Genomic DNA, 13,040 nt, shown 5'->3' with positions numbered 1-13,040 from the left:
ACACTCTGCAAACATTCCCAGCCAGATTACAAGCCAGAAATGTCTCTATGCTATCAGTGCAAATACCTAAGAACAGACTTTGCAGGCAGACAAAGCCGCGAGGGCGGGCGGTGTGGACGTTACACTGTGCCTAACGAGAGCCCAGTTCTAACTTGTGGAAAGAAAGGAGCCTGGTTCAGGTTTGCTTGTAGTGTTTAAACTGAACCTGCTTTTTCAGTAGAATCAACAAAAGAACTGATTCCTGATGAAGCCTAAATTCCAAGCAAGTATGCATCCTGGCACATGAATTTGGATCCTATAAAACTCCCCGGGTAGAAGTCAGAGCCCTACACTTGATAACCCAACATCCATCAGTGTCCCTTTCCACTCGAGTCACCGTGACCCTGCATTCCCCAGGGACTCTTAATAGAAGAATAGAAAGGCAATGTCTCAACCAGTGTGTGCTCTTGGCTGCAATTCAGGACAGAAAAAATTTAGGCTAGGCAAAATTACTAAGGTAAAGATCGATGGACTAGGCTAATAAAAATTAATATCTTTAGCATGCCAACTGTGATAGGCAGTGAATTAATATCCTTCAGATGTAGAGGGCATTTTGTAAGTCATTAGCAATAGGATAAATATAGAAAATACACAAAATGTTCAAGTTCGATGATAAGTTTAAAAAAAAAAAACTTGCAAATTAATGAAATGTGTTTTGTCCCTAACACCAGAGTGTTTCTAAGTGCGGGTGTCGGTAAGATGCACAGAAAACGGTGCTGGCTAGAAGCCACTGTCAGTTTAACCTATTACAGATTTTTTTGGTTGAAGGTGAGAGGAGAGGTCTACAGCTATTCTATAATACACACCACAACCTCAAAAGGAGAAGTTTTTTTGTACAAACTTTCAAGGGAAGTAGTGGATTTTAAAAGAAGTAGATCCCAGAGATTTTCATATATAAATGTTTAAGAAAAGTAGTGGGTTTAGCCAATGTTTATTGAAGAATTTTCCTGACAGTAAAATATTACTAAGTACCTAATTGTTGAGCACTAAAAGACTGTTTGAATTGTTGGACATTGGTAGAATGAAATGCTATGAAGTCACTACCTATAATATAGAAGATTCGAGCCATGGAACTCGTTCTGTAGCCCAGGCTGTCCCCAAACTCAGATCCTCCTGCCTCTGCCTCCCAAGTGTTGGAATTAAAGGTGCATACTACCACTAATTAGTTTCTGATACTTCAAACACTCCATGGATCTCTGGGGACATTCACAGTACTCATAACTGCTCAGCACTCTGTATCTTCTCCTTATCGTGTATCCTCAGGGCAGTCTCTTATGAAACATCTGGTTAGGTTCTGTCCCACAGGGACCAAGTATTTTCATTTGGGTTTCTGTAAGACATTTACTCCTGTTTGTCTGGAAGGATAGGGGGTTGTAACACTCTGGTTCTCCATTGATAATCCAGAATCCCAATGAGAGAAGGGTGTGGTGGCACACGCCTTTAGTCTAGCACTTGGGAGGGAGAGGCAGGTGGATCTCTGAGTTCAAGGCCAGCCTGGTCTACAGATTGAGTACCAGGACAGCCAGGGCTACACAGAGACCCTGTCTCCAAACAAACGAAATAAAGCAAAGCAATACAAACAGAAGAACAGCCTCTTACTGAGGATTGTCTTTAGAGAATCCTGTTACTAGAACTATGAAATGAAGAATTAATTTGCTTGATATTTCCCATATCTGTATTAGCAAATGACTATTACTTGATAGCAAGCAGAACTTAGAACTGAAGCTGAGAATTGAAAGGAAAAGAGCTGGGCCCTGGGCGCAGCCTGTCATCCAAGCTGCTCTGAGGCCTGAAAGGCAGGAGACCAAACAATTTAAGGTCTACCTAGGCTACGGAGTGGAAGTTCAAGGCCAGCTTTGGCAACTTAGACTCTGCCTAAAAAGGAACACTATGAAGGCTGTGATCGTCCCTCAGTGGTGGAATGCTTGTCTACCCCAGGTGAAAGACTGAGAAACAACCTCAACAGCATTAATTCTCCACGGTAGCCTTACACAAATACAAGGAACTCCATTGACTATAATAGCAAGATTAAAGAAGGCCAGGATTGGCTGTTACAGAGTGATGACTTACAGTAGAAATACAGTTCAGATATATAAACTAGGAATAGCAGGAACTCGAGGCAGGGGGATTACGGAAGTGGGTTTAGACTGGGATGCCCGCTGCAATCTTGCATCACCCACCCACTGACAATGAGCCTGGATAAGGTACTCACAGCCGCAAGGCCCCAGCCCCCGTCTATGTAGCTCGAGGAGGCCGGTTGTACTTGCTGAGAGGGTGTTTAGGTGTAGGGCGGATCAGACTGTAGAGCGCTTGATTTGTGGACCCTAATCCACATGCGCATCAAAGCCATTGCTGCTGTTATGATCATCACTGCTGCTGCTGTGTCTGCCCAGCTGACATCTCCAGAGCACTGGCCTGAGTGAGATGCTGGGCCGAGTTCTGGATTGAGAGAAACCACTGAGGCCAGGTGGTACTGGTGCACACCTTTAGTCCCACACTCGGGAGGCAGAGGCAGGAGGCCTGGTCTGTATAGAGGAGGACAGCCAGAGCTACACAGAGAAACCCCATTGCGGGGGCGGGGTAGGCAGAAAAGAAAGAAAACCCATTTGGACATGGGCACTGCCTTCCGTGTGCTCACCGTTGTGGCTGACTGGAAGCACATGCATGTGACTTCCTGTTACATGGTGTGACGTTGCACATACTCTGTTTAGGCAAAGATGGCAGAGATAGTGGAGATCAGAGCTTTGTTTCCTCTGAGGCATAGTCAGCTGCCAAGCACAGAGCCCATATCAGAGGCTCAGATTCTGTTTTTAATTGGAGAGCCACACATGGAGCATACGTACATCTTTTGTGCATCGATTGATGAATATGTCCAGGCTCCTGTAGCCATGTGACTACCACTGAGGTAAAACCCGCATGTCCCTGGCCTTCTAGAGGCTGCCCTCATCCTGCCCCCAATCAGACCTTCCTCAGAAGGAGCTGCTATTCCGAAATTGGTAGGTGAGTGTATTCTGCTCTGAACTTGGAGGAACATAGTCCAGTAAAGTTCTCACCTGAGCAGAAAAAGGGCTCAGAGCAGGACCAAGATAGTAAGTTCCCAGATAATGCGTGTGTTTTCCAGTGCAGTTAGCCCTCACACACTTGGGGTTCACATGGTTGGACATTTGCCTAAAAGGACACAGAATATTTTTGGTCAATTCCTTTAAAAATACAGAACAGGTGTTTACTTTTATTGGGTATTATGAGGCACATAAGGATAATTGGAATTTTGTAGAAGGCCAGGTGGGACATTTAACAATCCTGCAGTTGCTCAACTCAAGAGGCTCAAGCGGGAGGGTTGTGGGCTCACTGAGCTAGCCTACACCACAAGACCTTGTCTGGAGAATGTGCATGCATACACATATGCATATCTCTGTATATGTGTGTATTTGTCTACACTTATGAGTTTGTATTCACATGTCAGGGATACATGAATATATACGTATTCATATATATGACTGTGCATAGATTTTGTAATATATAAAATATGTATGGTGTCATGTTACTGAGGACTTGAGTAGCCACAGACTAGTCTCCTGCAGATGCTAAGGGATAGCTGTATCTCCACAGCTGGTTATCTTACCAGAGTCATGTGGAAACCTGGTAAGAATGAGAAGAAACATAAAACACAGTAAGTGCACATTAGCATCCGTTGGCGGCACTGGTCCCCTGAGCAGGTGTTTCTTGGATCTTGTCCTCGGCTAGCTTAGATGCTACAGTGAAAGCTGGAGAGCCTGAAAAGATGACACAGGACAGGCATACTCCCTCCTAAGCCAGTCTGAACTTGGCTGCTAAGGGGACAGAAGATCCCTGAGATTGGGTGGTTAGTGAAGCAGACTTCCAAAGATGTGACCCACAGCCTGGCCCAGCCCTTCCTTCTTTTCATGTCCTCATGGGGATTCGCTCTCCCTCTGCAGTCCTGGATGCAATGGGGCACAGGGGGAGGGGAGGGGTGACACAGGCCCCATAACAGGATACGAAGACAATGCCATGTTCTCTCTCTCCTCAGGTTATTACTCTGGGACTGCGATGATCGAAGCTACAGCTACTATGTTGAGGTTTCCACCAATCAGCAGCAGTGGACCATGGTGGCTGACAGAACGAAAGTGTCCTGCAAGTAAGTAGCGCCTTACACTGATGGGGGAGCCTCTGTGAGCTCAGAGGCCCTGGAGAAGATCCCTGCAGGGAGGTGAAGAGCATTCCCATGAGCCTTTGTTTCAGTTTGACTACCAAGCATGTAAATGAGCATTTCTTTGATATGCACAAATAGGGTTTACCTGTGAACTGAACTTGAAAATGACTGAGATACTCAGACGAAAGTAAGAGACTCCCTGTGCAGTCCTCCCCCTGAGCTCCAGTCCTCACCGCCTTCTTAGGAACGTGAACTTCCTCAGAGAGTTTTACATGAGCAGTTACTGTGGGGCTCTGTCCTCTCATCTCATGCCCGTCCTCATAGCAAAAGCCTTCCCTCATCCAGAGCCTAAACCCAGAAAGCCACGATGCGCCTTAGGCTCTCAGCTGCCTTGGCACTGGGTCTGTGTGAGCTCACCTGCATGTGGGAACACCTGGGAAGAAGAGTCCTGAGGTTCTGACCAGTCTTGAACCATGATGCCTGGGAAGAGCTCCGTGCCCGTCAGGGGAATTTCTCCTGGGAGACAAAGCAGAGCAGAGCTGAGACCTGGTCTTTAAAAATCAGATTCAGATTCTGTTAGTCAGATTTCCACCCCTGTAACACAGAACTGAGAAACAGCTTACACAGAAGAAGGCTTTAGGGCTCATGTTTCCGAGGTTGCTGCTCGCGTTCACCACGATCTTTCCAAGTGACTCTGGGGAGCCAGAAGAGAGGCGCTGCAGCAGCCCCAGTATCCACTTCCAGGTCATGCCTCTGATTCATGACCTCACTAGGTCCTGCCTCCACCTCCATCGCCAGCACAGGCTGGTGACTAGACAAGCCTTCACACACGGGCCTCAGAGGGCATTTACACCCAAACTCTAATATCTTCTGTACTCTAAGTTCACCCTTAGGAAGTGTGCAACCGTGCCTTTTAGTACATCCACAGAACTGGGCAACCATCTCTCTCTGATGTCCAGCAACATTTGTCTTACCCTCCTGAAAACAAACCTGTCTCCCTTCATCCGCTCCAGCATCTAGTCATTTACTTTGTCTCTGCATCTGTAAGTGATGAGAAGCCTACGTAAACGGAGTCATAACACGTACGACCTTCTGTCCTCAGTGTCTTCTCCATAGCATGTGCTCCAGTCCATCCTGGTTGTATCTGCCATACATGAGGATTTTCTTTTTGTCTGGGTAAATAATATTCTGGTGTGTGACCTCATTTTCTCTCATTGTTTCTTCTCTTTAGCTTTAATGATTAAGGCTGCTTTGCATGTTTCTGTGTAGGAGAGTGTGCGAACATACTGTTTAAGTGTTCTTGGATGGATCTCTAGGGGTAAAATTGCTACATCATATTTCTTTTCTTTTCTTTTTTCTTTTTCTTTTCTTTTTTTTTTTTTTAAGATTTATTCATTTTGAGTATACTGTCGCTCTTTTCAGAAAAACCAGAAGAGGGCACCAGTTCCTATTACAGATGGTTGTGAGCCGCCATGTGGTTGCTGGGAATTGAACTCAGGACCTCTGGAAGAGCAGTCCATGCTCTTAACCACTGAGTCATCTCTCCTGGCCCATGCATTCATATTTCTTAATGGCATTGATGACTGTGTGCTTGACTCTGTTCAGCACCATCAGCTACTGTTAGAGTAACTGTATTGAACTTTATGAAAGCCAGCTGAGCTGCTCTGCATGGCCCTGAGCAGTTTGTGAGAGATCAGTTTCCTGTCCTTGCTAGCCTTGTTTTCACTGTCCCTGGGCCATGCGTGCCACTGAGGCTTTGATTGGCCTGTGGTGTATTCGCTAAGCATCTCCTAGTGTGCTTGCTCCACTGTAATTTCTATTCTAATGTCTGTTCTTTGGTTGGTTGGGTGCCAGGATTCCCCATCTGCTAGGGAGTTGCTCTCACTGAGCGATGCTCCCAGTCCTTGATTTCTTAATGGCATTGACAATGTGTTTGACTCAGTGTTCAGTACCATCAGCTCTCCAGTTGGTCATCACACAGCATGCTTTATGGTGCTGTTCACACTCGGCTGTAACATAGAAGCTTCAGTGTTTAACTGGCTTCATGTAACAGTGTAACAGTCCACATGGCTGCTCCTGCTTGTGAAGTGCACCCTTCTTATGGGTTCATCATGGTTTGGGGGCTCATTATCATCTACTGCATCTAGCAGATATAGGTCATGGAGGCAGAATGAGAAGTTAAAGCTCATTCTAAGAACCCCTGGCTTGTATAGTATGGCTTCCTCCCACTCACATGCCACTGGGGACAAAACAGCCTGTCCATAGGAGTGTGACTAGTACACCACTCGTCAGGGAACGTGAGTCCTGGGCGCACCTTGGCTACAGCACAGGGAAACAAGCTGTTACCTGATAACTAGTACTCCAGAGCTTTCATGCGTTGTGTCTCCTTGTCTGGGGACAAAGTGCCTTGTGGGATGTTGCCCTTGGTTATTTGGTTTTAAGATTTATTTATTTTATGCATATTAGAACACTATTGCTCTCTTCAGACACACCAGAAGAGGGCATCAGAGCCCATTACAGATGGCTGTGAGCCACCATGTGGTTGCTGGGAATTGAACTCAGGACCTCTGGAGGATGGTGCTCTTAACCGCTGCCATCTCTCCAGCCCACCCCCTTGGTTTATTTATTTATTTTTTTGTTTTTTTTTCGAGGCAGGGTTTCTCTGTATAGCCCTGGCTGTCCTGGAACTCACTCTGTAGACCAGGCTGGCCTCGAACTCAGAAATCCGCCTGCCTCTGCCTCCCGAGTGCTGGGATTAAAGGCATGCGCCACCACGCCCGGCCACCCCCTTGGTTTATAAAAGAGGAACTAGTTTGGAGAGAAGAGGTTTCTTTCCCATGGGGCAGGGCCAAGTTTGAGTTCAGACTCTGTGACATAGCACATGCTTTAGCGATCAGGGAATTGCTGAAGAGCACCAAACTCCTGTGTGGAAAGTCATGGGTACATGGTGGTTACTTTGCTCCAGTCTGCTGGGACCCTTTACAAACAATGGCATGCCTCTAGGCCCAGTGAGCCACCTGCCCCAATCCTCTCTCCAGGGCTAGACTGGATCCCCACAGCTCACCATCTTTGGCATTTAAAAAAAAAGATTTATTTTTATTTATTTTATGTATATGAGTGTTTTATCTGCGTGTGTACCTGCATGCCAGAAGAGGGCATCAGACCCCATTACATATGGTTGTCAGCTACCATGTGGTTGCTGGGAATTGAACTCAGGTCCTCTGAAAGAGCAGCCAGTACTCTTAACCACTGAGCCATCTCTCCAGCCCCATCCTAGGCATTCTTGACAGTCTTCTCTGTCATGTATATGTTTCTTTATAAGCCTCCATCCAGGTATCACCATAAGCCTTCACACGAGCACACTTGCCATACACAGAAGCCTGGCCTGGTGGTTTGTATTGAGCTCACTAGGGTTCTGTGAGGAGGGTCTCCTCTGCAGATTCTCTCAGTGCCTTTGCATGGCCATCAGCATCTTATTGGTTTGTGTCCATTCATTGATGGACTTAAATAATTAACTCAGTTGTGACACACAGGCTCTCCAGTAGTGGTTTACATATTAATAAGCTGTGAAATTTTGATGTATCAGAACAAACAAGAAGGAAAAGGAAGGCAAGATTCTGTTGACTATTAGAATCAGTGGGAACCAACAGTTAGGATTTTACATGTATAGATATAATCAGTTCGCTGTACCTCCACCATCTGTGTGGTCCTGTGGGTCCTTCAGCAGATGTTAAGAGAAGATCTTTTAGCATGGAGAACTGCAGTTTCCTATTACTGAGAGGTAGCATGGTAGGAGTGGTTGGGTGCACAGAGCTCTGGTTGGCCTGCTCTGGTTTGCTTCCGAAGTGAAGACACTCTTTCCTATTGGGGAAAGTCTGACTTTGGTATTGGCAGTTTTGTTTTTTAAACTTTTTTGTAACTCTTATTCTTCTCATATTCTCTTACCCTAAGATTTCAGATCTTACAGTCAAGTTATTCCCCTCCTCTACTCTCTTCTAAATTGTTGGAACCTAATCGTTTCTAACAGTTTGCAAACAGCACACAGAACATTAAACAGTACAGAGTCCTGGGTGGAGAACACAACTTGACCTTCCCATCTTCCCGTGCACTCCTCAGAGGTGCTGCCTCTGCCTGTGTGTAGGCTTCTGGTTTGTTTCCTGTTAACCTCTGTGCTATCAACAGCATTTTATTCTCTGTTCATTCATCAGCTTTATTAATTCCCTGGTATAAAAGAGGAAGGAATTGAAAACCACTCATTTCTGGGTTACATTTTTTTTTTCTTTTTAGTACTACTACAGTTTGTCTTTTTAAAACAAACAGTATACCTGCCCTCTACTTTCTGGTCCATCCTTTAAGGACAGAAGCTCTCGACTTTCCACTGTGTTGATAAAGAAGTGGATTCTGTGTGTTTTGCTCTGTCTCTCTGAACTTCTCACTTTTGTCTGTCTTTTCTTTCCCCTCCTTCTGCCAGCTGACCATATTAATATTGTAAAGGCCTGTGATACTTAGTATAACTCAGAGTTAAACTTTCTGAAAGGAGACCACTCAGAAGTCATTGTGATGTTCTGATTATATAAACATTGTCTAGAACATGTCTGGTAATTGGCCAGTGAGGGAGCCTCTAAGCACCCACCCTCCTGAGCAGAGCTTCGAGGCTCTGAGCAGGTGGGTGAGGCTTTCTGGGAGTGCTCAGAAGGAGCAGAGCCGCCATCAAGTAGCCGCCGATTGCCTTTCTCTTGCCCGAGCATCCTTACTGCTTGGTTTTCTCCTCAGCAGAGCTCCAGGAGCTTGCTATCGGTCCACGGGTTGGTTCTGGGCAGACCACTTCCTACACCTCCTCTGCAGCTCTGATGGAAATGCCTTGTCTTTCCTATGCAGCCTGGCATGTCCTCCATTCCTTTTCTTGTACAGTGTGGTGAAGGGTTAACAAGACCCTCTCTATGTGAGTGAGATACTGACCCTGGAGCCAGTTCCCTTGCTTGACCCATTGGTCACCTCCCAGAGGTGGCTACCAGTTGTGCTGTTAGGGCAGTGCTTATATAAACTATTCCTGGTCCATAAATAGCCTCTGGCCTGGGAGGCTGCACAGGCGTGGTTAGAAGCTGCAGCTGGGCCTCCCCCAGAGTGATGGCTTCGTAACTGTCCCTGCTGTCCTGGGACAGAGTGGCAAGGGGAATTGCTTTGTGTTTGGAGTGTGAGGTTTACCCCTGAGGGTCTCCACCTGCCTGTCACTGAGTCACACTCACTACTTACCATGTGCAGGATACACAGTTGTGTAGATTGCTACAAGGAAGACCCCCCAGTGCTGTGGTGGTGGCTGGTCCCTTTCCCATTCTCTCTCATAGGCTGCCCTGACGCTCAGTATAGATTGCTTGGTCTTTTGAGGCAGAACATTTAGTTAAGATCATTGATAGACACTATGTAGAGTAGATTCGTAGATTTTTTTCACAAAAGGTATGCCAAAAGCAGATAGTGGGAATTTTTACGTGCCTGAATCACAGTTTGACATGGATCGAGTTCCTCCAGGAGTTCATTCCTGTATAAAATTCAGCCTTTGAGAACCTCAGACTTCCTGCCATCTAGTATCTAACATTGCTGAGGAAAAGTCTGCTGCTGGCCCAATCCTCGTTTCTATAGAGGCTTCTAGGGCTGTCTCTCCATCCTTGCAGGCCTGATGACTCGCAATGCCGTGGCTTAACACGTGCTGCTGGCTAGCCGCCCAACACAGGTGGTTTCAGGTTGAAGATCCCTCTAGTTGACAGTGTAGACAGCAGAGGGTTGCACCCGTGCATTTTGTAAGATCTCGCTAAGGCCTTCATTCGACTGGCTAAGGTCTGTCGTCTGGTCGGCGTCATCCGGTTATTGCACTGCCTGCTTGCATCATGTACATTTTTTTATCACGACTTATTTTGGAGTTGTGTATCCTGTGAAAGTCAGTGGACAGCTTGCAGGAAGGAGTCCGTGGGGCATGGGTCCAGGTATCCTGCTCAGGCGCCCGTACCTGCTGAGGACACGCCTTGTTTACAGGGGTGGGTTTTGCTGCACACCCCAGCTAGATTGAAACTCGCTGTGAAGACCAGGTTCTCCCCAAATCTGTGGAATCCTCCTGCCTCTTGAGTTGCTAGTATGTCAGATGTGAACCACCATACCTGGCTTCCCTCTATATTTCTTTGAAGCCATACTCGAGGCTTCCAGAAATAGTGAAAAGTAAAAACGTCTGCTCTGGGGGCCACCTTTGTCTGAAGCCCCCAGTGCTGCCCTGGGGTCCCCTGGGGTCAGCCATTGATAATCCAAGACCTTGAATTGTTCTCTTTTTCTCTGCCTAACTCACCACTGCCTGTCACACTACCGTCTTTCTTACTGTCTGAGTGTTTCTCAAGTGCTCACTCCAGGACTGAGGACTTAAGGACAGAGTACAGAATTGTTGGCATACCATCGAAAGAAGAGGAAGACGATAGAGGAAAACCCAAAGGATTCACACCACCCTATTGATAGCGATCACCTTGGTGCAGTTGAGTTATGGAAAGTATTTCTAATTTTCTACATTTTTGACCAGTTTGCACCTATTTCATAGAAAATGTTTTTAGAAAACTAGCTGCATTTGAGGAAACTCTTTCTCACTGCCGATATAAACACTTTGTAGCTCTGTGTCCTTGCCCTCATTTGCAAAGCCTGGGCTGGCAGAGCAGCCTGTTTTCTTCCCTGTCAGCACTAAATGGAGGAATTGTGTTGCGTGCTGCTCTGTCCCAGCAGCTTCTAGGATACTTGACACCAGGGGCCCAAGCAGCGCCCTCCTCCCAGCCCTGGAGGCCGGCCAGCCTCTCTGATCAAGCCAGGCTTGAGAGGACAGCATTTCTACAGCATTCTTCTCTGTGATTTCCCTGTGTCTGGGGCTCCCCTGGTCTGACCCCTGCTTCCCACATGATGGCAGGCATATCTGAGGAGTCCTGTGCCCCTGACTGCTTATGATACACTCAGACCTCAGGAAGCACGGGGCTGTCCTGACCTCTGTTTCTGTGACTGCGTCTGTGACTGGGAATTGTTGAGAGGACAGGAGATTGTGTTCCTCTTCCAAGCACTTCCCTGGTTGGGGAGGATGTCAGCACATTTTAGGATGGGGAGTTACAGCCTCAGACCTCTTTGAAATTGTTCTGAGATTGGAAAACAGCACATTTAAACCTAGTGACTGACTTTGCCTTCATTTTTCTATATCATCTTTCCCATTGTTGGTGACAAAGTCTAGAAGCAATTTTCCCACCTATTTTATTCCTTAGCCAGAAGTCAACATAACAGACTTTGAGCAATTGCTAGGAAGGAATGGCTAGCCCTGCAATTTGCCATTATATTTAACAAACATGTCACAAGCATGCCAAAAGGCAAGTGGGGTTTTGTTTTATAGAATTTTATGTGTTTGAAAGTCTTGCCTACGTATTATATATACCATGTATGCGCCCAGTATCCTCAGAGGTCAGAAAAGGGTATCAGATCCCCTGGAACTGGAGTTAGGGTGGTTATGAGCCACCGTGCCGGTGCTAGGAACTCAACACAGGTCTTCTGCAAGAGCAAAACATGCTGTCCACCACTGAGCCATCTTGTCAGCTCCAGCGAGCACATTTTGAATAGGGGAACATCTTCACCATTGCTGCTACTGGTGAGAAGTTCCCAGTCAGCATCAGGGTTAGTTTTCTGGAAAGGGCTGTCCCAGCGACCTCACTGAGATCCCAGGCTCCTCCCCTTCTCACTCCAGCAGGACTCAGGCTCCTCCCCATCCTGGATCCCAGGCTCCTCCCCTTCTCACTCCAGCAGGACTCAGGCTCCTCCCCTTTTCACTCCTGCAGGGCTTGAAGAGTGTGTTTACTTGTTCCTTCTGGAAGTGTGAACCAATTAATGAGTGCTGGTTGTGTAATTGCCACTTTCAAACAGCTGGATGAAGATTTTATTTTTCTGTCTTCATACTTAATTCCATTTTTTTTCACACTTTGACAATAATGAAAAAACCAGCCATGTTCTTTATTTTTTAAAGGGCAAACTCAGATGTTAATTCTTGTCAAGACTTTTAGAATTTGAACAATAAAGAAACACATCCTCATAAGACGAATACCCTCCCCCAGCAGAAGTCAGACAAAATGCACAGATCCAGTTCTAAAGGGCATATTCCTGAGTACCAGAGCTTGTCTGTGGAGGGGTCTGTGTGCACCCATCATTTCTGAGCAATCAAAGTGGTGAATATTTAGAGTGGGAAACATCAACAGGTCATTCGTTGGCCAGACCTGTGCTTTTTTTTGTGTAGCCCTGTCTGTCCTGGAATTCACTTTGTAGACCAGGCTGGCCTCGAACTCAGAAATCTGCCTGCCTCTGCCTCCCAAGTGCTGGGATTAAAGGCATGCACCACCATGCTCGGCTCAGACCTGTGCTTTTAAAGAGGACATTTTTATTTCACGTAGTTTTGTATAGAACTTTCTCCATCCAGTGGAAAACATGGGAGAGAGGGTGATCCAGGGGGCAGAGCATGTTGGTGCTGTCTGTAGGTTGTGGGTGAGAATCCTCCCTACCCAGAACCCTCACAGCTGAAGGAACTGGAAGGAAATGGTCTCCTGCGGTCGTACTTCCAGCTCTTACTGCCATCTCCCTTGCTTAACTGCAGAGCTATGCTGTTCTGTAAGGGTAACAGCTTTTCTGAATGCCTACTATTTACAAAACGATGTAGCATTCCTTAGTGAAACCTTAGCCAGCTGTGTGAGCGTAAAGTGTGCATGATCAGGCAGATTCTTCTTTGTCACCTTTCACTGCCCCTCAGTCTGTGACGTGGATCCCCAGGAACAGTTTGTCA

The 13,040-nt window shown here is 46.5% G+C and overlaps 1 protein-coding gene across 1 annotated transcript in view; it reads left to right on the top strand.

The window, feature by feature from the left end:
- Btbd9 (BTB domain containing 9) overlaps positions 1–13,040 on the top strand; it is a 341,572-nt gene that overhangs the window by 284,480 nt on the left and 44,052 nt on the right. Inside the window, exon 9 of the mRNA XM_021221073.2 lies at positions 4,088–4,195. Within this exon, the coding sequence (XP_021076732.1) occupies positions 4,088–4,195 (108 nt within the window). The remainder of the gene's footprint in view (positions 1–4,087; positions 4,196–13,040) is intronic.

This window comes from Mus pahari, chromosome 21 (genome assembly GCF_900095145.1).
Source record: "Mus pahari chromosome 21, PAHARI_EIJ_v1.1, whole genome shotgun sequence".
NCBI classification, from domain to species: domain Eukaryota; kingdom Metazoa; phylum Chordata; class Mammalia; order Rodentia; family Muridae; genus Mus; species Mus pahari.
The sequence above is the reverse complement of the archived record's forward strand: the minus strand, read 5'-3'. Positions and strand labels throughout refer to the sequence as shown.